This window comes from Nipponia nippon, unplaced genomic scaffold, assembly GCF_047370975.1.
Source record: "Nipponia nippon isolate SJK-2023a ecotype South Korea unplaced genomic scaffold, ASM4737097v1 scaffold_23, whole genome shotgun sequence".
In the NCBI taxonomy this organism is placed as follows: Eukaryota; Metazoa; Chordata; class Aves; order Pelecaniformes; family Threskiornithidae; genus Nipponia; species Nipponia nippon.
Window position 1 is genome coordinate 7,994,540 of NW_028262340.1, and position 19,686 is coordinate 8,014,225.

General features: G+C 58.9%; 2 protein-coding genes across 12 annotated transcripts; both read left to right on the forward strand.

Annotated features, from left to right (window-relative positions):
* Positions 1 to 460: 460 nt before the first annotated feature.
* On the forward strand, positions 461 to 18,478 carry ZDHHC18 (zDHHC palmitoyltransferase 18). 11 transcript variants are annotated; one of them, XR_015705561.1, is made up of 10 exons: positions 461 to 761; positions 3,203 to 3,363; positions 5,237 to 5,386; positions 6,786 to 6,923; positions 7,416 to 7,464; positions 7,932 to 8,034; positions 9,536 to 9,645; positions 10,900 to 10,999; positions 13,461 to 13,553; positions 14,483 to 14,622. XR_015705561.1 is itself a non-coding variant. In XM_087761308.1 (9 exons), exons 1-9 carry the CDS (start codon positions 505 to 507, stop codon positions 18,476 to 18,478), a joined length of 1,314 nt encoding a protein of 437 aa, XP_087617434.1. In that variant the 5' UTR covers positions 461 to 504. The 11 variants fall into 11 exon arrangements, 7 of the variants coding, with proteins under 7 accessions (XP_087617434.1, XP_087617433.1, XP_087617436.1 ...); XR_015705560.1 differs by lacking the exon at positions 10,900 to 10,999 and having other exon boundaries at positions 7,932 to 8,141; positions 13,461 to 14,020; positions 14,483 to 14,620; XR_015705562.1 differs by lacking the exon at positions 14,483 to 14,622 and having other exon boundaries at positions 7,932 to 8,141; positions 13,461 to 13,496.
* Positions 18,429 to 19,516, forward strand: SFN (stratifin). The gene has a single exon (XM_009470768.2). It carries the CDS (start codon positions 18,429 to 18,431, stop codon positions 19,167 to 19,169), a length of 741 nt encoding a protein of 246 aa, XP_009469043.1. The 3' UTR covers positions 19,170 to 19,516.
* The last annotated feature ends 170 nt before the right edge of the window (positions 19,517 to 19,686 follow it).

The following is a 19,686-nucleotide window of genomic DNA, read 5'->3' on the forward strand; positions in this document are numbered from 1 at the left end:
GGGGTACCGCTGCCGCGGGGTGCTGCCGCCGCGGGGTGCTGCCGCCGGGCAGTCAGTCGTGGCGCGGGTCCGCGTCTGCCAGATCCCCGTCCGTCGGGGAACCGCCGGGAAGCCGCCTCGAGGGCAGGGAGGACCCGGCGGCCTCGCTCGGGCCTCCCCGGTTCCCTCTCCTCCAGAGCCCTTGCCGGCCTGCGGGCGCGGGGCGGCGGGGGCGCCGCGGGGCGGGGCTGGGGGCGCGGAGGGGGGCCCAGCGCTGCCACTCGGCGTTCGCGGGGCGGGGAGCGCGGCGGTCGGTGCCCGAGCCGTGTCCCGCTTCCCGGAGCGGGGGGTTCGCCGCCGCTCCCCCGGGGCCGGGGCTGCCGGGACCAGGCCGCTCCCGCGGCGGGGCGGCGCCCGGCGCGGCCGGCAGGGGGCGCGGCGCTGAGGCGGCGGGGCGGGGCGGGGCGGGGCGGGGCGGGCGCCGGGCGAGCGGCGGGGCCGGGCCGGGCCGGGCGCTGCGGCGCCATGAAGGACTGCGAGTACCGGCAGATCCCGCCCGGGGCGGCGGCACCGGGGCCGGGTGCCATCACCTCGCCGCCTCCGCCAGCCGCCGGCCCGGAGCGGCCCGGAGCGGCCCGCCGGCCCCGGCGGAAGTGGGAGGTGTTCCCGGGTCGCAACCGCTTCTACTGCGGCGGCCGCCTCATGCTGGCGCGGCACAGCGGCGTCTTCGCCCTCACCCTCGGCCTCATCCTGGCCACCAGCGGCCTCTTCTTCGCCTTCGAGTGAGTCTGCGCTGCCGGGCCGGGGGCTCCGGGCACCGCCCTGGGGCCTGCGGGGCTCCGGGGTCCGTCCCCCCGGCGCCCCCCCCCCCCCCTCGGGTCAGGCCCCCGGCCCCGCCGGGGTGACGCCGTGCGGGGCTGCCCCTCGGGCCGCTCCCGCGGGGGGATCTGAGCGGCCCTTGTCCCCCTCCTTCCGCGGGGAGCCGCGGCTTGGCTGGCATCCACCCGCGCAGGGCGGGAGGGAGGCGGGCGGGGGGCGCCTCTGCCCCCCGTGGGTGCCCCGGTGTCCCTCCCTTCTCCCCACGGCCCCCAGGCACCCCACAGCCCCCGCACCCCCTTTGCGGGCAGCCCCTGCTTCCCCTTTGCCCGCCCCCAGGTGCGGTGATGCGAGGGGTGGGCAGGGGCGGCCCTGGACCTTGTTTGCTCAGTCTGGCCCCGGGAGGGGGTCTGACGTCCTCGCAGTATGCCCCCCTGGTCTTTAAACACCCGCCCCAGTCTCCCCTCCTGCCACCGAGGAGAGAACTGGTCCGGAATTGCAGCCAGGAAGCCCCCGAGACTGGAGGGCTTGGTCCGCAGCGGCCGCAGGAACAGTGTTTCTGCTAAAGGTGCTTGATAAATGGTGAAATTCTTTGGGGTCCCACCTTGAGGGTCTGCACTGGAGCTGTCCCCTTCGTGCAGCGGTGTCCAGGGAGGAGGGAGCTGTGCCTCCCCCGGTCCCCTTTGTTTGAGGAAGGCTGGCCCTGGGAAGCTCCCTGCTCCCGCGCCCCAAGGGAGGGGAGAGCCCTGAGCACCCCATTAGGTCCTGTGCTGCCCGGAGAAGCCGGGGAAGGAGCACCGTTGGTTACTGACACCTCTGAGGGCTTCTGCTGTCCTGCCTCTGCGCTTCTGGAGGGGAGGGAGCTTGTTTCTCCTGCCGCTGTACGGAGCGGGGGGGGGTCACGCCTGCCTTTGGATCACGGCGTTATCTCTGCAAGTCTCAGAGTAAAGCTGCCCAAGGCTGCAGGCGGGGAGATGAAGGTATTTGATCGGATTAGAGGTTCTGAGATGAGCTGAAAGGGGCAAGCAGCTGTGGGAGGCCGTAACGGCATCCCGACGTGAAAACTCCTTTCTTAGAGTCATCTGTGCCCCCGTGACAGCTTTCTCTGCTGCATCTGAAACTACTGGGCAGCACCAGCACAGTAACTGCTTTGTACGGGGCCAAGCAGAGGACGTCTGCCCTGCCCTCCCTTCTTGCCTAGTCACTCTTTCTTGGTTAAATGTGCCCTGGGGCTTTCCAGGTTGTTATTTTAGCAGTGTGCTTCTCTTGTATGGGTTACAGTTTGCTAGATGTATAGCAAATACATCTTGCCTGTGTCTACAGTTCACATTCTTTATGATTTCTTGTTGCCTGATGGGGGAAAGCGGGGTCCAGAGATTCTCCCAGGAAAGGGGTGGCAACGAGCTCAAACCTCTCATTTCGGAGACCTTTCTGTCCCTCCGTCAGGGAGGTGACCGAGGGGCTTGGCAGCAGCGTTGATCTCGGGCTGAAGGGGTTTTGTTGCTTGGTGGCTGCTTTGTTCTGGACAGCTGAGCTTGGGAGTTGAAACAAAAGTTGCTTAATCCTCTCAAACTGCCTCGCAGCGTTACTGAGACTTAGCGCTGCCCGCAGACATCAGGGCTCAAGCAGCTTGTCTGTCTGCGCGCAACTCTGGGTGCTTATCAGTGCTTATAATAGCAAATCCCTCTGCGGAGGGAGGGACGGGAGGGGTCTCTGGTGCTGCACCGTGCAAAGAGCTGTGTTCCTCGGCCATCTTCATCTGTCGTGCTGCGAGTAACGGAGCTGCCCTGATGCGGAGCGCGATCGTGCTGGTCCCCATCTGTGGAAAAACAGCCCCAGGTCGTAGCACAGCGAGCCCAGGAGCGGGTATCATCTGCTGAGATGCCTGGTGGCTTGTCACAGCAGCGTCAGTGCTGGAAGGTGTCCTCATCCAAACATCTGGCACGCCATGAAGGGCACGCGAGTCACCCAGAGACAGCAAAGCTGTGTTGAATCGAAGCCAAATTCCCTCTCAGCTTCACACGTTGGACGAAACAGGCTTGCGTTCATGCTGATTTTGATTCCTGCTTAGCTTGGGGTGTTTTTCCACGTGTTCTCGATGCTGCTGTTACGGAAGGTGACCAAGGCTTTGGGGCAGCTGACAGGTTTTTGAAATGCAATTCTGGGACTTCAGAAGGGCAAAGAGATTGCGTACAGGGGCTTGTGCTGCCGTCTTTGTGCCAAAGACCCTGTCTTCCTAGTGCTGCTCCGGTGTTTTCTGGGCTGGCTCTTGCTGTTCCAGAGGTCTCTGCAAAGCAGCAGCACTTTGGCCCACCACCCCATGATAACTGTGTGTAGTGTCACAGCTGAGAGCCGGTTCTGTAGCGATGGTTGCTAACAATGCATTTTTTTTCTTTCCTTTTAACAGCTGCCCCTTCCTTGCCAGTCACCTCACCTTGGCCATCCCCATCATTGCAGCCATTCTCTTCTTCTTCGTCATCAGCTGCCTGCTCCAGACAAGCTTCAGAGACCCGGGTATCCTGCCCAGAGCCACCCCCAGTGAGGCCGCAGACCTGGAAAAGCGGATCGGTGAGACTTCTGTTCCTTCTTCTGTGTTTGGTCCAGCGCCACACACATTTCAGGCTCAGTCTCTAGGGAAAAAGACCAGAATATCAGATCGTGAGGCTTGACAGTGCCTTACGAGTGCCGGTGAGAGAGGTGTGACAGGCTCCTCTAGCGCAGCAGGCAGTGCTTCAGAGAGAGGACCTGCAGAGAAGCTGAGGTGGTTTTCCTTTCTGTTTAGCCCCATCCCTTTCCCCGGCAAAGCCCTGTACGGTGGGTCGGGGCTGTACCTGCCCCTGCGCTCGGGATGACACCTGAGCAGGCAGCAGCCCTGTGCAGAGCTCGGGGAGGGACAGCTTGCGGCATTGGTGTGCTAAACACGAATGCTGTTGGGGACGGTGTACCAGCAGCTGGGGGAGCGTGAGATCCCCCTTCAGAATCACGCTGCCAGGCTCCTGAAGACGAGCGAGAGTGCCTGTGCTGCTCCGTAACGGTGCGTTAGTTAATGTGAACGTTGTCCGAACTCGGAGGAATCTGACCCTGTACGTTCTTCTGCAAAATACGGGTGGTGAGGACGTAGGATAATTAATTTAGGAATAAATGCTTTTTAAGATTATGATTTGCCATTGAGTCTGCTGTGCCGCAAGGTTTTCTTTATTGTAATGGTTTCTAACAGAATGCTAATGTTTGTCCCCGTCTAAAAACTGCTATGTCACGCTGTTTTGGTGGTGGCCAAGAAGGCGCATGCATCCAGGATCTGTGGACCTTGTTGAGGTGGCCCGTAGTAACAAATGCTTTAGCAAAGCGAATGTGAGACAACTTGAATCTGCCCCACTGAAGACAGTTGCAAGGCAATAATTCTACATCCGACTAAAAAAATGGTTTTAAAATATCCTCAGAGTGGTTATCCATGTTTCTATTTATAAGTGCCTAAAGCAGTAATCTGGCTGCAGATGCTGCCTGATGTGCCAGCTGTTACTGTTAATATAATCCACTTGTTATCCTCTTAACATGCTCCCTGGTACATCTCTATTTTCAAAGACTTCATCAGAGTTGGAAAGGTGCTCTTTCAAGAGTGACTTAAATAAAGGAATAAGCCCCAAAATTGCAAATGTGACCGAGGTTTTCCAGCTCATGCTTTTGCTGAGCAGAGAAACAGTCTCCAGCTGCCAGTCCCCAATGAATAATGAAGTGCCAGCACACACAGATGTGACTTGCGCTGTCCCTAAAAATCCTTGATTTCGACCTTGAGGAGGAGGAATCCTCTTGTGCTACTAACATACACATGTCAAATTTTAATGAAATCTGCCTGGAGCAGCCGAGACCCGCTCGCTGTCCTCCCCCGCCGTGATGGAAATGAGCCCCGTGAGCTGCTGGCTCCAGCGGCGGGTTGGCGAGTTGTGTGCTGGCAGCGGCGGGGAATGCTGCTGCTGAGGTTACCCTAACGTGACCGTCTCCCGATTTCTGTCACTCGGATGCGTACAGCAGAGGAGGAACCACACGTGTGTTAACAGATGATGTTGCCTCCTTGTGTTGTGATCCGTTAGACAGGCAGAGATGAGCTGGTGTTGCTTGGCACGTTAACACTGCTGCTTTTATGCTCACTATTTATAAATTGCTTTATGTTCTCAAACCGTTGGGCAGATATTACTTCCTCTTGGCAGCCCAGCAGCATTGCCATTGAATGGCCAAGGAGAGGACATAAATAATGCTGTGAGGAGCTGACGAGTTCCTGGCTGTCCACCCTGCAACAAATCCTGTAGGCTGAGCCGCCTCTTAGCTTTTGCTTAAAATCAGGAGAGCACGTGCCAATGCCTTGCCCTGCCAGGGAGCAGCTCGGGGTGATGCGGGGCTTGGGTTTTGCCTGCACCGGTTTGACTGTCCCTCCTTGCCCTTGCAGACAGCATGGGTACCTCTACCTATCGCCCGCCAGCCCGCACGATGGAAGTGGTCATAAATAAGTATGTGGTGAAACTTAAGTACTGCTACACCTGCAAAATGTTCCGCCCTCCACGCACCTCTCACTGCAGCGTCTGCGACAACTGTGTTGGTAAGCCCAGAAAGCGGAAGGGTGCTGATGTCTCGTGTGCGTATGTGTGTTGGGGGGTGGTTTGTGTTCCTGGACAGATTGCTTTTGCTTCTTGTAAAGGACTATAAAGCGAGATACTGAGTGGTCTTTCTTCTTCCCGCTTAAAACGAAAGCAACGCCAGTGCAGTGGCTCAGGGCGAAGGGCAGCACGCCCAAGACTCCATGTCTCTGCTTTCCCTGGTTCTGGGAGGACTGTACCACGAAACGTGGTTAAGGCCCCCACCAAACACAAGGTTTGCTGCAGGCTCCTTGTTGTCTGTGGCCTTGCTGTTGCCAGGCTGGTAGAGACACCACCACAGATGCTGACTGAGCTCTTCTGTGTCCTCTCCCCGTGCCATCAGACTGTGGTGGGGCAGGCGGGAATGAACAAAGACCTGAAGAAAAGTCTCCGGCTCCACGCAGGCAGGTGCAGGCGTAGGGCAGCTGCAGGGCAGGGAGGTTCCCGGCTGCACCAGAGCAACTCTAACTGGCGGCAGGGTGGCATGTGATTGAGGGACATGCCCGGAGAGTTTACACCTCGTGCAGCTGCTCCTGGTCGTGCGCCACGTGGATGCAGAGGCTGTGCTTTGTGCTGGCTGCTGGGGCAGCCTGAGGAGTGACCAACGCACGAGCGGTTGCAAGACCCCAATACTCTGGTTGAGAAGAAGTTTGGGAGTTGCCAAGCGTTGCGTGTTTGGGGATAGCCAGGGGTGGCCGTGACTCCTCCTTATGCTGGGACGGCTCGCTGGAAGCAGCTGTGGCTGGGGCAGTGTTTGGAGAAGAGCTATCTGGAGGAGTGGGCATGTGCCTGCTTTGTGTGCAATGGGTTTTGTTTGCGCTGATGTCCCCTGCAGGATGGTTACCATGGTCCGGTTAGTCTGAAATGCAGCCCTTTCATTAGAAGGCAGTTGGGAGCGTTTCCAGATATATTGCACCTACCCTGGGTTCCCAGGCAGTTTCTGTGGTTTTAGAGGTGTATCTTTATAACTTTGAAAATTATTTTCTGCCCCAAAGAAGGTGGGGAAGCTGACATGCAGAAGGGGAGCAGCGATGCTGCGTGCACACACCCCGTGCTGCTAGGTACTGGAAAAACTGCCGTACTTTGCCTGATCTCTTTCAGTTTTAGTAATGGTAGATGTTACCAGTCACAAGGCTTGTATTCATGCAGGGTTTGGTGAGAGGAAGGGTTTGGCCTTTGGTGATAAAAAAGGGCATGTGAGCAGGCGACAGTGCTTCCTTGAAACTTCTTGCTAACGTACTGCGGCAGAGAGGGTGGCGGGTGGAAGCTCGATGTGTAGCCCCCGGTTCTCGGAGGCTCAGCAGAGTTCGCTGTTACGGGGTGCGAGGTGGCGGGAGTCCTCACTGTGTCCCTTTGTTTCAGAGAGGTTTGATCACCACTGCCCCTGGGTGGGCAACTGCGTGGGGAAGCGCAACTATCGCTACTTCTACGCCTTCATCCTCTCCCTCTCCTTCCTGACAGCCTTCATCTTCGCTTGCGTTGTCACCCACCTCACTCTGCGTAAGTACCGTGGGTGCTAGCAGCAATGTGTGCCGTGCTCCTGGCCCCAGACGACTTGAGGCAGCACTGGGTCGCTGTTGCTGTTGGGGGGGGTGTGGGGAGGGTCTGGTTGGTTTACACCAGGCTTTTTGGTGCCGGTGGCCTGAATAAACAGGGTCTCAGACTGCAGGGAACCACAGATCCACCCTGCACCTCGCTGCAGAGAGACCTTGAGAGCTGGTGACTGGGTTATCCCCTCCCGAGCAGTTGAGCTGGTGGGTGCATCTGCTCTTAACCTAGCGGGGAAGGCGACTTGCCTGTCAGCCCCAGATCTTCTGGAGCTGTGTCTCTACACTGACATTTCTGTAAAGTTAGACTGCAGATGTTTCTCAGGCAGCCAGGCAGATCCATATGGCTCACGGGGGGGTGGCTGCGTGCTCAGGAGCGAAGTGTTGGCTGAAGATGCAAGGCTGCCTGATGGGATGTTGTTCCTTGTCCCGTTTTGCTTTGCAGGCTCTCAGAGAGATGGATTCCTTGCCACTCTGAAGACGACACCTGCCAGATATCCTTCTGATGCCATCAGCTGCTCAGACTGTCGAGCACTGGTGCAGTGATGCTAATTGTGTAACATAAGTGCAATGAGCTCTTTGTAGGGTCACCTTCGTGTACTTCCCACAGCTTAATTTAGTCCCCTCCTACCTGGTTGGGGCAGACAGGCATCTCTTCATCTGTAGACTGATAACATCAGCAAATTGGGAAGACCTTTAATTCCTTATTTAGTTCACTGCCGGGGACTAAGAGTGGGTGACAAACTTGTTTCCCAGTTTGCAAGTTTATGTGGAAAGGGAAGCAGCTGGAACAGGCTGTGCCTTGGTGGATGCCTGCAGAATGGCACGGGGCATGGGAAGCTCGCTGGGATGTTTTTGCGGCCCAGTGTGTGTGGTCACGGTGCATACCTCCCAAAACAGTCCTCTGCCTCTCCGTGCAGGATGATTTTGTTCCCTGAGACTTCCTTGACTTTTGTTTCACTGTGCTGGAGCTGGTGATTTGTTTTTTCTCAGTCTGGTCTATTTTAGGCCTCTCAGGTTTTCACACTTACTTAGTCGCCTCCAACCTGACGACAAACGAAGATGTAAGTACCTGGACGCTTGTCCTTCTGCAGGGCCGGCCCCGGTCCTTCCTAAGCAGCGGTGAGGCTTTCAGGGGATCCTTGGCTGCCTGCCTCAGTGCAGTATCTCGGTAAGGCATGCTGCCTGCATTGCCTGTGATAATCCACTGCAAAGCAAACGGCCCCTGCCCAAGGCATTTAGGCCTCAGTTGCAGGTAGCTGAGTGGGGGGAAGGCAGCACGCAGCAGCAGGGGACTGCGACACGTGTTGCTTGGCAGTGTCAGGCTACGGGGGTCGTGCGCTGCGATGTTAGAAAGGTCACGTGTGTGTTTTTTCCAGTTAGCTTAATATTAGGAGTTCCGAGATTAAAAAAGGAAGGCTGGCCCCAGAGATTTATTTGGGTGTTAGCCTGGGACATGGGTGATCTTAATTCAGCATCCCGCATAACCACAGGTTTCCTCTGAGACCCTGGGCAAGTCCCTTTGTCTCTATCAGTTCCTCATGTCTAATAAACGAATAATGTACAGACATCTCCTGATGAGATTTACCTCAGTCTGGGGTGCGTGCAGACTCCAAGGGCCAAATGAGTACCCTGAACAGGGCAGATTGTACGGAAAAGCAGGATCTGTCTGATCCTTGGAATCAAAATTCACCCTTCTGGCCAGAAGTACCTGTAATCCTTGCTGGAAGCTTCCAGCACTGCATAAGGCAGGTTTGCATCCCTTTTTTTTTTTTTTTTTTTTTTAAACTTTCTTCCCTCCCCTTTCCTCTCCACCTTTCTGTTACGTTCAGAGGTGTTGGCAGAGATGTGCAAGGCCACGTAAGTGAAGCTAATGGAGGTCGCACCCCAGTACTGAGAGCACCAAGTCCGAAGCGCGTGGCCCGTTGCCTCTCTGGCTGCGTTGCCCACGTTGCCAGCCTTATGCTGCAACTGGGGAGAGGAAGTAAAAACAAAAGGAGGAAATGTCATGGTAAATGGTTCGCTGCAGCCAGGGGCCTGAGGCCAGGTATAGCATCTGCCCACTCGTGTCTGCCTACGCTTAATGTGACCGGGGTTTCGAAATCAGAGTCCCCGTGGCAGCTGCTCAGGGTGGGGACAGATTGTTTCCTCCTGTTGCAGCATGGCCTGGGAATCCCCTTGCTGTTTGTTCGGCCTGAGCAGCTCAGGAGGGACCATGGGCTAGGGCCCTGCGCTGATGAGCTTTCAGCCCAGTGGAGAACGAGGGGAGGAGGAGGAGGCTGGCACTGAAGCCGGTGACACTGACAAGTTGCCATGCAGCACGAGGAGGGCACAGCTTTGGAGCTGCAAGGCCGAACCTTGGCAGAGGCAGGAGCAGCATATTGCTGTCTCCTCTGGCTGCCTTTCTGCGGCTGTCCTGCTTGTTAAAGCAAGGAGGGGGAGGATGTTTGCAGTAAGACAAGCCTTCCACCTCTTGAGCAAGGATTTGAACCCAGTCCATTATCGTGTAATTATCTGCCATCACATCTTCCCTATCCTAATCTGCGTGTGTCCTTTCCCTTTCAGATCAAAGGGTCCTGGTCAAATAAGAGAGGCTCAGAGTTTGCCAATCCCTACAGCCATAAAAGTATCCTCACAAACTGCTGTGCGGTGCTGTGTGGACCATTCCATCCCAGGTAAGACCCTTTGACCTCCACGGCACTGGGAATTGCATCCTGCTCTGTGAGAGGGCCTTGGAAAGGACAGATTTATTGTGATTCAGGGGAGACTGTGTCAGCACAAACACATCTGCTTTGAGGAGGAGGAGGAAACAGTTTCCCAGTCTCTGCAGAGAAAGGCTGGAGACGTGTATAAGTAGGAGATACAACTGTTGCTTCTCCTGTGTTTGAGCTTGATGAGTTGTAATTGTTTCATGGAGCTTGCAGATAAGACCCATCCTGCGATTCAGTAAGGGGAGAGTAACGGCACCAAAGGGCTCGGCAGCAGACGATAAATACCAGTAGCGGCAGTACTTCTAGCACGTGTTTTTCCTCTTGTACTCTGAGGACCGAGCATCGTGGCAGGCAGCCAGCAGAGATCGGCACCGGGCAGTGCGGAGACCCTGGGTTTTACCAACACTTAGATTACCTGAAATGCTTAGTAGCATCCTACCAAACGCTCTTAACCTGTGAGTTAACCAGAACCGGTGTTAAAACAAGGGCAGAGGCGGGCAGTTTGCTGCAGATGCAAGGAAGCTTCGGGCCTGAAGCAGGGGTGCCTGCAGCGCAGGATCATCGCGGCTCTGTCACAAGAGGGTGCAATTGGGCAGGATCAGGCCGGCGTCCCCGTGTGCTGCGCTGCAGGAGCGAAGATCCCCGCGCTGGCTGGGAGCTCTCGGCCTCTCCTGGGGCCTGTGGGCATCCTTGAGAAAAGTTTATTCGCATAAATCCAAACTGGGTTGAGGGTGTCTGAGGCTGTGCAGCCAGAGGCACAATGTGTTTTACACTTCTGTCTGGCCCTGCTCTCTGAAGTACCCCCGAGCTTTTTGTTGGAATCAGACGTGCCGAAATGCCGGTGCTGCCATTCAGAGATGGTAAATCTGCGGATTCAGGGAGCCGAGCTCTTTGCTGGGAGGTTGCGGGGAGAACAGTGTTTTACACCAATTCTTTCCTCATTCATGTTCTTTTCCTGTTGTGAAGACCTTTCGCCAGTTCCCGTTTGGGTTTCTGGTGACCCAAAGCTTTCCCTGCCTAAAGGCTGTTTGGTGGCTTGTGTGATAAGTTTGTGGTTTGTCTAATGGGCAGGAAGCTGTTATCCAGCGCGCTCCTGACGGTGCTTTGGTTAGCGGCTCCCACGAGGAGAGCCCTCTCTGTGGCTTGTGAGCTCCTGTCTTCAGAGTCTTCGTTTCCTGAACTCCTTTCCCCTGGCACCCTTCCCTGTCTGTTTTCCAGTTTGATAGACAGAAGAGGATTTATCCAGCCAGATGTCGGGACCCCGTCCAGTCCTAAGAACGACATCCCTTCCCTTGGAGCCAAAACTGACACCAGCATGGTAGGAGGCATTCCCTAGCAGTGCTGTGATGTAGCCCAGTGCCTGCTGTGCCTGCACCTCGCTCCAGCCAGTACCTTCCCCTCTTACCATCTCCCTGGCCTCAGGCAGGACAGCCCTGTGATGCAGAGCTGCCAAAGACTCAGTCGAGCCATATGTTGCCTTTTTTTTTTTAAATTTATTTATTGTTTATTTGTGTCACTGTGATGTGGCCTGTCTGGACTTTTGACTGACAGAGCCCAACAGCATGGCAAGACCTTCAGACTTGTGCAGAAAGGAAGCAAATAGGTCTGGGGAGGCACCGGACCTCAGAGCCCGGAGCATCTGCTCCAGGGGGTCGCTGTGTTTCCTGCCGGGAGTAGTGAGCTGGGCCTAGGGTGGGAGGTGGGGGCTGGCAGACGGTTCCCACTCTGAGCTGGGCTGTCACGCCTCGTCTTCTGGGCTGGGGGAGGCATGAGTTCCCTGGTATCCCTGTTATCTCCACGGACATGTCCTGCTCCCCTGTGCTGACGTGGAAGGGCTGCTCTGTCTCTTAATGGCGGGGTTCTCACCTCGGCTGCTGCCGGAGTGGCTTTTCTTTTCCAGAAGCTGCTGTGGCTTGGTAAGTTGGGGCTGTTCAGCTGGGAGGACTCTGGCTCCCAGCAAACATGGAAGCTAGCTAGGTGTCCCAGCTGCTGTTGATCCTATTTTCTGGCTGGTCCCTGAGGGGGTGCTGAAGAACTCTTTGTGTTTTGGCCCTGCCAGGCAGTAGGACGACTTTTGGCAGCAAAGACACAAGTTAGGATGACCCCCCCCCTTTTGACGGGGAAGAAGAAACACGCAGCGTTCCATGGCTCTCGTCATGAGATGCTGGTTGGCAAGGCTACAGCTGTAAGATTTGGGAACCTTAGCTTGCCAGGAAAGGCTGGCTGCGTCCTGTCTGTAGGAGACCAAAAGGCAACAGAAAAGTGCCTGAATTCCTGAGGGTCGCGCCCTTCCCAGGTGGAGTTTCACAGAGGAAGCAGTGAGCGGGTGCTGGTCTCCGGTAACCCCAGGTTGTGCTCTTGGTTTGGGTTCCTGGCTGGCAGAGGAGAGCAGAGCTGTCCCCAGCACCTCAGGAGCGATGCCCCTCTGCCTGGGCTCATCCGTGAGCATCGCTCACTGCCTGCAGAGGCACGGGAGGGCCGGGCAGCCAGCTCTGCATCGCTGACACTGGAGCGTGCGCAGGGGAGAGTCAGAGACCTCATTAGCAATACTTGAATCGTGTCATTAAAAGCTGCTGGATATTTTTGCACAATTTGTAGATTTTTTTTTCTTTTTTTTTCTCTAGAACATTTTGTATTCGGTGCAGGTAGTGTTGTGCATGTTAGCACCAGGACAGAGGCTTGCAGCGTTTTGTGTCAAGCTGCCTGGTTAGGTTTCCGTGGGTCAGCCGCATGTATTGCAACCTCGGGCAGAGGCAGCATGCTTGCGGGGGCAGCCTGTCCCCGCTGAATCCACCAGCATTGTGCTTCGCACACTGAGTGACTGCGCAGCCCGCACGCAGCTTCGGGGCGCGCTGGGGGATGGCAGAGGCGCGAGGTTCCCCTGGCCTTACGTTCCTGGCTGGCTGCACAGAGATCTCGGTGCTGCTTTGCTGTGGCCACCATCTCTACCTTCCCCCTCCGTGAAGAGCCGAGGTGAGAGCTCGGCAGCGGAGGCTGCTGAATTTCTGCCGGAGCCTGGCAGACGGCCCTCGCTGCCCGGGGTGGCTCCCGGTGCTGCTCTGCCAGCCACAGCTCCGTGGCACCTCAGGGGCTGGGCGCTTTAGCACGCTGCCCGTGTCGCATCCGGAGCAGCCACCCTGCCCGTCCCTCCCCGCCTCTCCTGCAGGGATGTCCGCTCTCCCCGCCTCGGAGGAGCCCCGGCGCTACCGTCTGGGGCAGGCGTGGGGCCGGGGTGAGCGAGCTGGGGGAGAGGGTCCGGTGCTGGGGAGTGAGGAGCAGTGGGGGGTGTTATCAGGGGCCAAACTCCTTCCTGTTTTTATTTAAACCTGTTTCCTTTGTTACTCAACATAATAAAATTATATTTTTAAAGAGTTAATTGCTTGGATTATTATTTTATTCCTTTAAGGCAGAAGAGGGCAGGTGTCTCAGTGTTTAACATCTGTCAGGTGGCAGTTGGACTCTTTATTAAGTCCAGGCCTTGCATGGAAGCTCTTAGAGCCTGCTGCAGGACGGGGCTACGAGGGATGCTTGGCAGCAGTCGGTGCTGCTGTGGCTCTTGCCGGAGCAAAGGGATTTTTCTGTCCCACGTCTCCAGGCTGGGCAGGGTCTCATCCGCTTGCCGGGCCCCTTCCTGCAGGAGCGGCCCCCTGAGCGTCCTTTTCCCACCCACCTCGCTCGGTCTAGGGCTGTGCCGGGATCAGTGGTCCCTGCGTCTAACCCAGCCCTCTCCAGCCATACCGGCAGCTATGGAGGTGCATAATCTCTGGTGTCTTCCCCAGGAGGATGCCTGCCAGGACTTTGCCATTTCCTGCACAGCCTGACGGGATTTGCCCCCTCCTTGGACGTTAGCCCTGCTTTCTGAGGGTTAGCTGGTAAGAAAGTGTTTTCTTTTCCCTGTCATCCACTCGAGTGACCCATCTCGTCTCCGCTGCATGACCAGCTCTGTCCACGGAGCCCATCACCCTCCAGTTGTGTAGACATCTGTGTGCCGTGTGCCCTGTCCGTCCCACCAGTACCCCACTGGCATCCCACCGGCGCGAGGGTTTTGCCGTCTCGGTGCAGGGCTGCATGGCAGAGGGGTTGCCCGCAGCCGTGGCAAGAAGACAGGGGTGTTTTCCCCCAGCTTTGTGCTGGGGCTTGGTACAAGATGGAGCCGCCTGGTCTGCATGCGTGTGCATGGTGGTGCTTGGAAAATGGTGTGGCTGAGGCCTGGGGCTTGCTGGATGGCACGCCGGGGTGGTTTGTGCTTGGTGGAGCTGCCACGACGGGCTTGGAGGAAGCCCCCAACCGATGCAGAGATTTAGCGTTTGGAGCAAGCTGCGGCCCGAAGAGAGGAGCGGTGAGCCCGGAACAGATTTCTAATCCCAGCTCTGACCCGCTCTGTGGTTCACGCAATCCCTCCCTCCCCTTCTGCCTGTTTTCCTCTGTAACACCAGGTTCCTCCTCCAACCTGCCCGTGGCCACAGTAAGCTCCTTCCAAAGCACGTTGCGACGAAGCCCTGTGTCACTGTGGGCTGTGGAGCTGCCCTTCTCCCTCCTGTGCCCCCCTGCCCGCTCCCTCCCTGCGGCACCCCACGGGCTCCCGCCTGCCCGAGCCTCAGCGGCCGCCACGGGGCCAAGCTGCCCTTTTCTCCCTGCCCGCGTCTGCCAGCGCTCTCCTCCATCCTGGCCTGGCTCCCCTTTCTGCCCCAAGCCTGGGTCCTCTGCTCTGCTCCCTGCTGCGCCTCGCTCCTCTATTTCTGGCACTAACCCTCTCTTTCTCTTCCTCCCCTCTCCTCTCCCTCACGCTGGGTCAATCCAGTATCAAGAGCCTTGGCGGCCTGCAGCCCTCCGCCTCTCGTGGAGCGCCCTGCGGGGAGCCGAGACGCCGCGGGCAACGCCCAGGACTACAGCCATGACCACCACGAGTGCCTCCGCTCGCCAGGGCGGTGCCTTCCTCCCTCCCACCGCAGGAGAGGGGGGAAAGCGGCCGTGCACAAGGAAAAGCTTTTCCAAGCCCGCTCTGGGAGCCGGGACGGGTTCAAAGCTCAAAGCCATACAGCTGCCCCATCCGAGTGCAATAACTGGAGTCCTGCTGTTTCCTGCTGCTGGACAGACTCGTGCGACTGAGCCGAGGCTGCCGGTGGCTCCCGGTAACCACCAGCCTTACCCCCAGTGAAGGTGTCTGCCCTCCCATAGATGCTGGAAGACAGCGGTTAGCATTCCAGCGGGCTTTCAAAACGAGCAGGCTTCATGCCAGCGTGTTTACAGCCGAGCTGGTGGCATTACACGCCCAACCCCACCAGCCCCTCTCTGAGCTGTGTCCGTGTGTCAGAGTCTCCTCTGCGGACAGGAGTTAGCGCGTGGTCAGAGTTTACCCTTGCAACCCCCCCGGCCAGCTCCCCCTTCCCTGATTCATCTTAGCGCAGCTCTGGTTTTAGGGGAAGGGGTTCAAGCCCCACAGGACCTTGACCAGCCGCCTCTGCAGCCGGTGTCGCCAGCAGCTGCAGCGCAGGCTGGGTGCTCCAGCACCCAGCACTGAGTCCTCCCACCGCCGGCGGGCGGGCTGGGAGCTGCGCTGCGGCGCTGTGCAGCCAGGCCTGCCCCCCAGCACAGACCCCAGTAGGATTCACCATCTATTTATGCCTTTTACTTTTGTAACAAAATAAAGTTTCTCCTGTTTACTGTATGCCAGCGGCTGGCTGCTGCTCTGCCGGCGGAAGGGAGCTGCTCCCTGCAGCTCCTGCCTGGGCACGCCGGGGCTGCGTGGGGCGGGGGAGCCGAGCGGAGCCATGGAGGGCTGGCACCCTCCTGCCATCAGCCGTGCCGGCCATGCGGCCGGGAGCCAGGGGCTCCCCAAACTCAGCCGTGGCACTAGCCGTGGCCTTGAGGCGAGTGTCAGCCTTCCGGGTCTCTGCACCCGCCTGGACAGCGGGGAGGGCACAAGCCTTGCTGCTGGGGCCGGGGAAGGAGCGCTGGGCAGTGCCTGCAGGAGCTGGGGCGCAGGGAGAACCCCTTGGCGAAACTCATCCCCCACTGCAGTGCTGGGAGCCGGCAGCGTCCCCACAGCCTGGGGAGCAGCAGGGCTGGACGGGTGAGGACGGGGTGGTTGGGTGGCTGTGAGCATCCTGCCAGTGCCGCTGGGGACGGCCAGGAGCATCCTCTGCCTCCTGCCTGCCATCGCGGAGCTGCCCGAGCGCCCAGCCGACGCCTGCCTGCAGCATCGCCAGCTCGGCTCACGGGACTGGAGACGTGCGCTGGCCTGGGCAGCGTCCCCCGGGGCTGGGGCTTAGCTGGGTACCCCCCTCTCCGGGGCGATGCACTGTCTGGTGCTGCTCTTCGGCATTCGGGGCACCCGCGGGTGCTCTGCAGGGTGATGCTGCAGCCAAGCTCACCCGCAGCCTCTGCGCAGCGATCTGGGGCTCTTCCCTTCACCCACCCACTGATTTTCACGAAACCGGTAGAGCAGAATGTTTTTGCAGCCTCCTCTCAGCCCGTTGCAACCAAACTTTGGCAGCAGCTCAGCCCCTTTGGCAGGGCCTGCCGGCAGACGCCTGAGCCGAGGCCGAGCCATCGCAAACCCCATCTGAGCTTCTCGTCCCACTGAGGGGGTCCTGCCAGGGGTCTCCCCCCAGGGCCTTCTCGGAGCAGAGCCGGCACAGGATTAAATGGTCCAAATGCAGCTGGGCTGGTGCAGGATCAGCCCGAGGCTTTGAAGCTGGGTTTGGTGGCGAGTGCGTCACCAGGGCTGGGGGCTGCGGACCCCAACCATGTACGGCTTTGATGCTCGAAGGGGTGCGGGCTCAGCCCAACTCCCACCAAGGATCACTGCCTCGCATTTTTGCAAGGGAAGGAGGTGGTTTTTAGGGGCTGGGTACAGCGGGCTGCCCGTTTGGCCCCCGGCCCCTCTGTGGGGGATTTTGCGCTTGCTTGAAGCTCTTAGAGGGTCTCTACAGGTCTGCCTCCCCCGCTCCTCTAGTGGGAGACGGGCAGTGGTCTCCCATGTGGCCGTTCCTTCGGAAAATGCCTTTTCCCAACTTGGCGGGGCATAACCTGCTCGCATGGTGGCTCACACTCATCCAGGGAAGGAGCTCTAATCGCTGGCGAGGCACCGCGTGTGGCGCAGCTCTGGGGGGGACGGCGGAGCCAGACGCCCTCATGCTGCCACCGCGTGTGAGCCCCTCCGTGGGCAGGGGTCCCCCAGCCCCACCACGTGCCCGGGGCTTGGCCAGGGAGGGGGTGAGCAGCCCCGAATCCCCCTTGCCAGGGTGGGGAGGGAGCGGTGTGGAGGCTGGGGGTGTTTTCCTGGGCTGCACGTGGTTGGGAAAAGCATCCACTGGTCTTTCTCGCATCCTCTGTCCCCAGCATCCTCCATCGCCCCGTCCCAGTAGGACCCAAGCGAGGCAGGGAGGCAAGGACAAGGACGGTGCACTCCCGGCCAGGGTGGCACCGGGGGCTGTTTGCAGGGATGAGTAAAGCAGGGAGTCATGCTGCTTAAAAAAAAAACCTTTCTGCCTTGGCCGGGTGCCGCGGGCACCCGCCCCACCCTGCCCTTCCCGCACGGCTCCCGCACAGCAGATAAGGCCGGGGATTGGCGCAGGCTGCGAGGCCAAGGCTTCGCCAGCATGGCGAGGAGCCGCCAGCGCCCGGCATGTGGCAACAAGCTTAAGCAGGTTGAGAGTGAAACTGCAGCGCAACACGAAGCACAGATCCTAATCGGGGCGGCACGTTTCCACCAGCAGCCCAGCACCGACAGCAAGTTTGTGTAAAAAAAAACCCACCAACCCCCCCCCCCCAAAATTAAAAAAAAAAACCAAAAACCAAAACCTCTTCAATTACAGCTTGAGAGATGAAAAAAGTCCCTGGCGAGATGCTGGGATGGGGAAATGGAGCCCCGGGCTGGGAGCAAGCAATGGGGGACCCCTGAGTTCTGCGGGGCCATGGATCTCCCCGCCGCCGGCTGGATCCGGGCTCGCACTGACAGTGGCTTCCCCACTACGGGAGGTTTCGGGGGGTCAGGCCAGTCGCACCACGCGGCGGCTCAAAGGCATGGCGCGATCGTGCCCTGCTTTGGGGCGGTCCCTCCTGCGGTGCTTGGGCAAGCTGCTGAGCCTCTCTGCCTCGGTTTCCCCACCTGTGGGAATAAATACCTGCCTGTCAAGCCCTCACAATTACCAGCAAAGTTAATCATCGTATAAAAACGACAGTGATATGATTTGGGGGGGGGAGAGGACACCATTTTTACGACCAGACACACCCCGTGGCCCATTTCTCTGGGGGAGGGGGGGGGTGGGAAGAGCTGAGCGCTGCTGCGTCTCCGCACACTCCCCCAAAACGATAGCGCACCTGCTGTCCCCCTTCCAAGCACTTTTAGCAGCGGGACGGGCGTCCCCCTCCGTCCCAGGGTGGTGTTGGCTGCGGGGAGATCCCCCAGGGTAGCCACAGGTGCTGCACCCACTGCTGAGCCCTCCCCGGGGACCCGTGGGGAGGGCAGGGCGTTGGCCGCCCCCCTCGCCCCTTCCCCGGCACCCACCGCCCGCGGGCGATGATTCACGGCAATTTTCCTTTTAAGGCCGGGCTCGTTGGGGAGGAAGCAGAGGAGGAGGAGGAGGAGGACACTCCTTTGGCCTCGTTGGCTCCTCCCGCTCTCGCTCGAGGCTCCGACGCTCAGCCAAAAGCGAATCCCGGCGGCAGGGCTCAGCAGAGGCTCCGACGGCTCCTGGCCCCGCTCCTCGCCCAAGCGTCTGCCCTGCGCCCGCGTCCCAGCCATGGCAAGAAACCACCAAGTGCAGAAGGCCAAGCTGGCCGAGCAGGCTGAGCGCTACGAGGACATGGCGGACTTCATGAAGGCAGTGGTGGAGCACGGGGACGAGTTGTCCAACGAGGAACGCAACCTCCTCTCTGTCGCCTACAAGAACGTGGTGGGGTGCCAGCGCTCGGCATGGAGGGTCATCTCCAGCATCGAGCACAAAACTGAAGAAGGGGACGACAAAGCCCAGCTGGTGAACGAGTATCGGGAGAAGGTGGAAAGGGAGCTGAACACCGTCTGCAAGAATGTCCTGGCCTTGCTGGACAAGTATCTCATCAAGAAGGCGACCGATGCTGAGAGCAAGGTCTTCTACCTGAAGATGAAGGGTGACTACTTCCGATACCTGGCCGAGGTGGCCACCGGGGACGACCGCAAGAAGACGATAGACAACGCCCAGGAAGCCTACCAAGAGGCCATGGACATCAGCAAAAAGGAGATGCAGCCCACGAACCCCATCCGCCTGGGGCTGGCCCTCAACTTCTCCGTCTTCCACTACGAGATCGCCAATGCCCCCGAGCAGGCCATCTCCCTGGCCAAGACCACCTTCGACGAGGCCATGGGGGACCTGCACACGCTCAGCGAAGACTCCTACAAGGACAGCACCCTCATCATGCAGCTGCTCAGGGACAACCTCACGCTATGGACAGCCGAGTGCGCCGGAGAAGATGGTGGCGAGGCTGGCGAAGAGCCCAAGAACTGAACGGCCCCTGCGGAGCCGGGGACCGGCCCCCATCTGCTCCCTCCTCCAGTCCCTTCGGCATCTCTTCGTGGTTTATTTTTTTTTGTTGTTTTTTTTTTGGGGGGGGGGGAGGCATCTCAGCTCCCCCACGGCCCCCTCAGCCTGGATGCTGGGAGCGGGGATGGCTCTGGCATGGCCCCCCCTTCCCTCTCCCCCATCCTCTGCTCTGGGGAGGGAGGGAGGGAGAGGGGGTGCCTCCATCCCAGAGGGCTGCCAGCCCCCCACTATTTAACATTTTGGGTGGGGGAGCCCAGCCTGGTGTGTGCCAGCTCCAAACCCACCATTCCAGAGGGCTGGAGCTGCAGCGGGAGGAGGTGAGGGGCCGGGATGGGGCAAGGGGGGGCCGGGCAGCCCCCCCATTCCGGGGTGGGGGGATCGCGTATCACCAAAGCCTCTGTGCGTCTCCAATAAACCGTCTCCTGCACGCCTGCCTCTGGTCTGCCTTGTCTCTCCCCCGCGCACGTGGCCGGGCAGCGCC

Excerpts from the sequence above, each read along its gene's own strand:
- ZDHHC18 (XM_087761307.1), top strand. The coding sequence starts at position 505 with ATGAAGGACTGCGAGTACCGGCAGATCCCGCCCGGGGCGGCGGCACCG. Across the intron at positions 8,035-9,535 it reads ACCTGACGACAAACGAAGAT|ATCAAAGGGTCCTGGTCAAA; the intron begins GTAAGTACCTGG and ends TTTCCCTTTCAG. Across the intron at positions 9,646-10,899 it reads TGTGGACCATTCCATCCCAG|TTTGATAGACAGAAGAGGAT; the intron begins GTAAGACCCTTT and ends TCTGTTTTCCAG.
- SFN (XM_009470768.2), top strand. The coding sequence starts at position 18,429 with ATGGCAAGAAACCACCAAGTGCAGAAGGCCAAGCTGGCCGAGCAGGCT.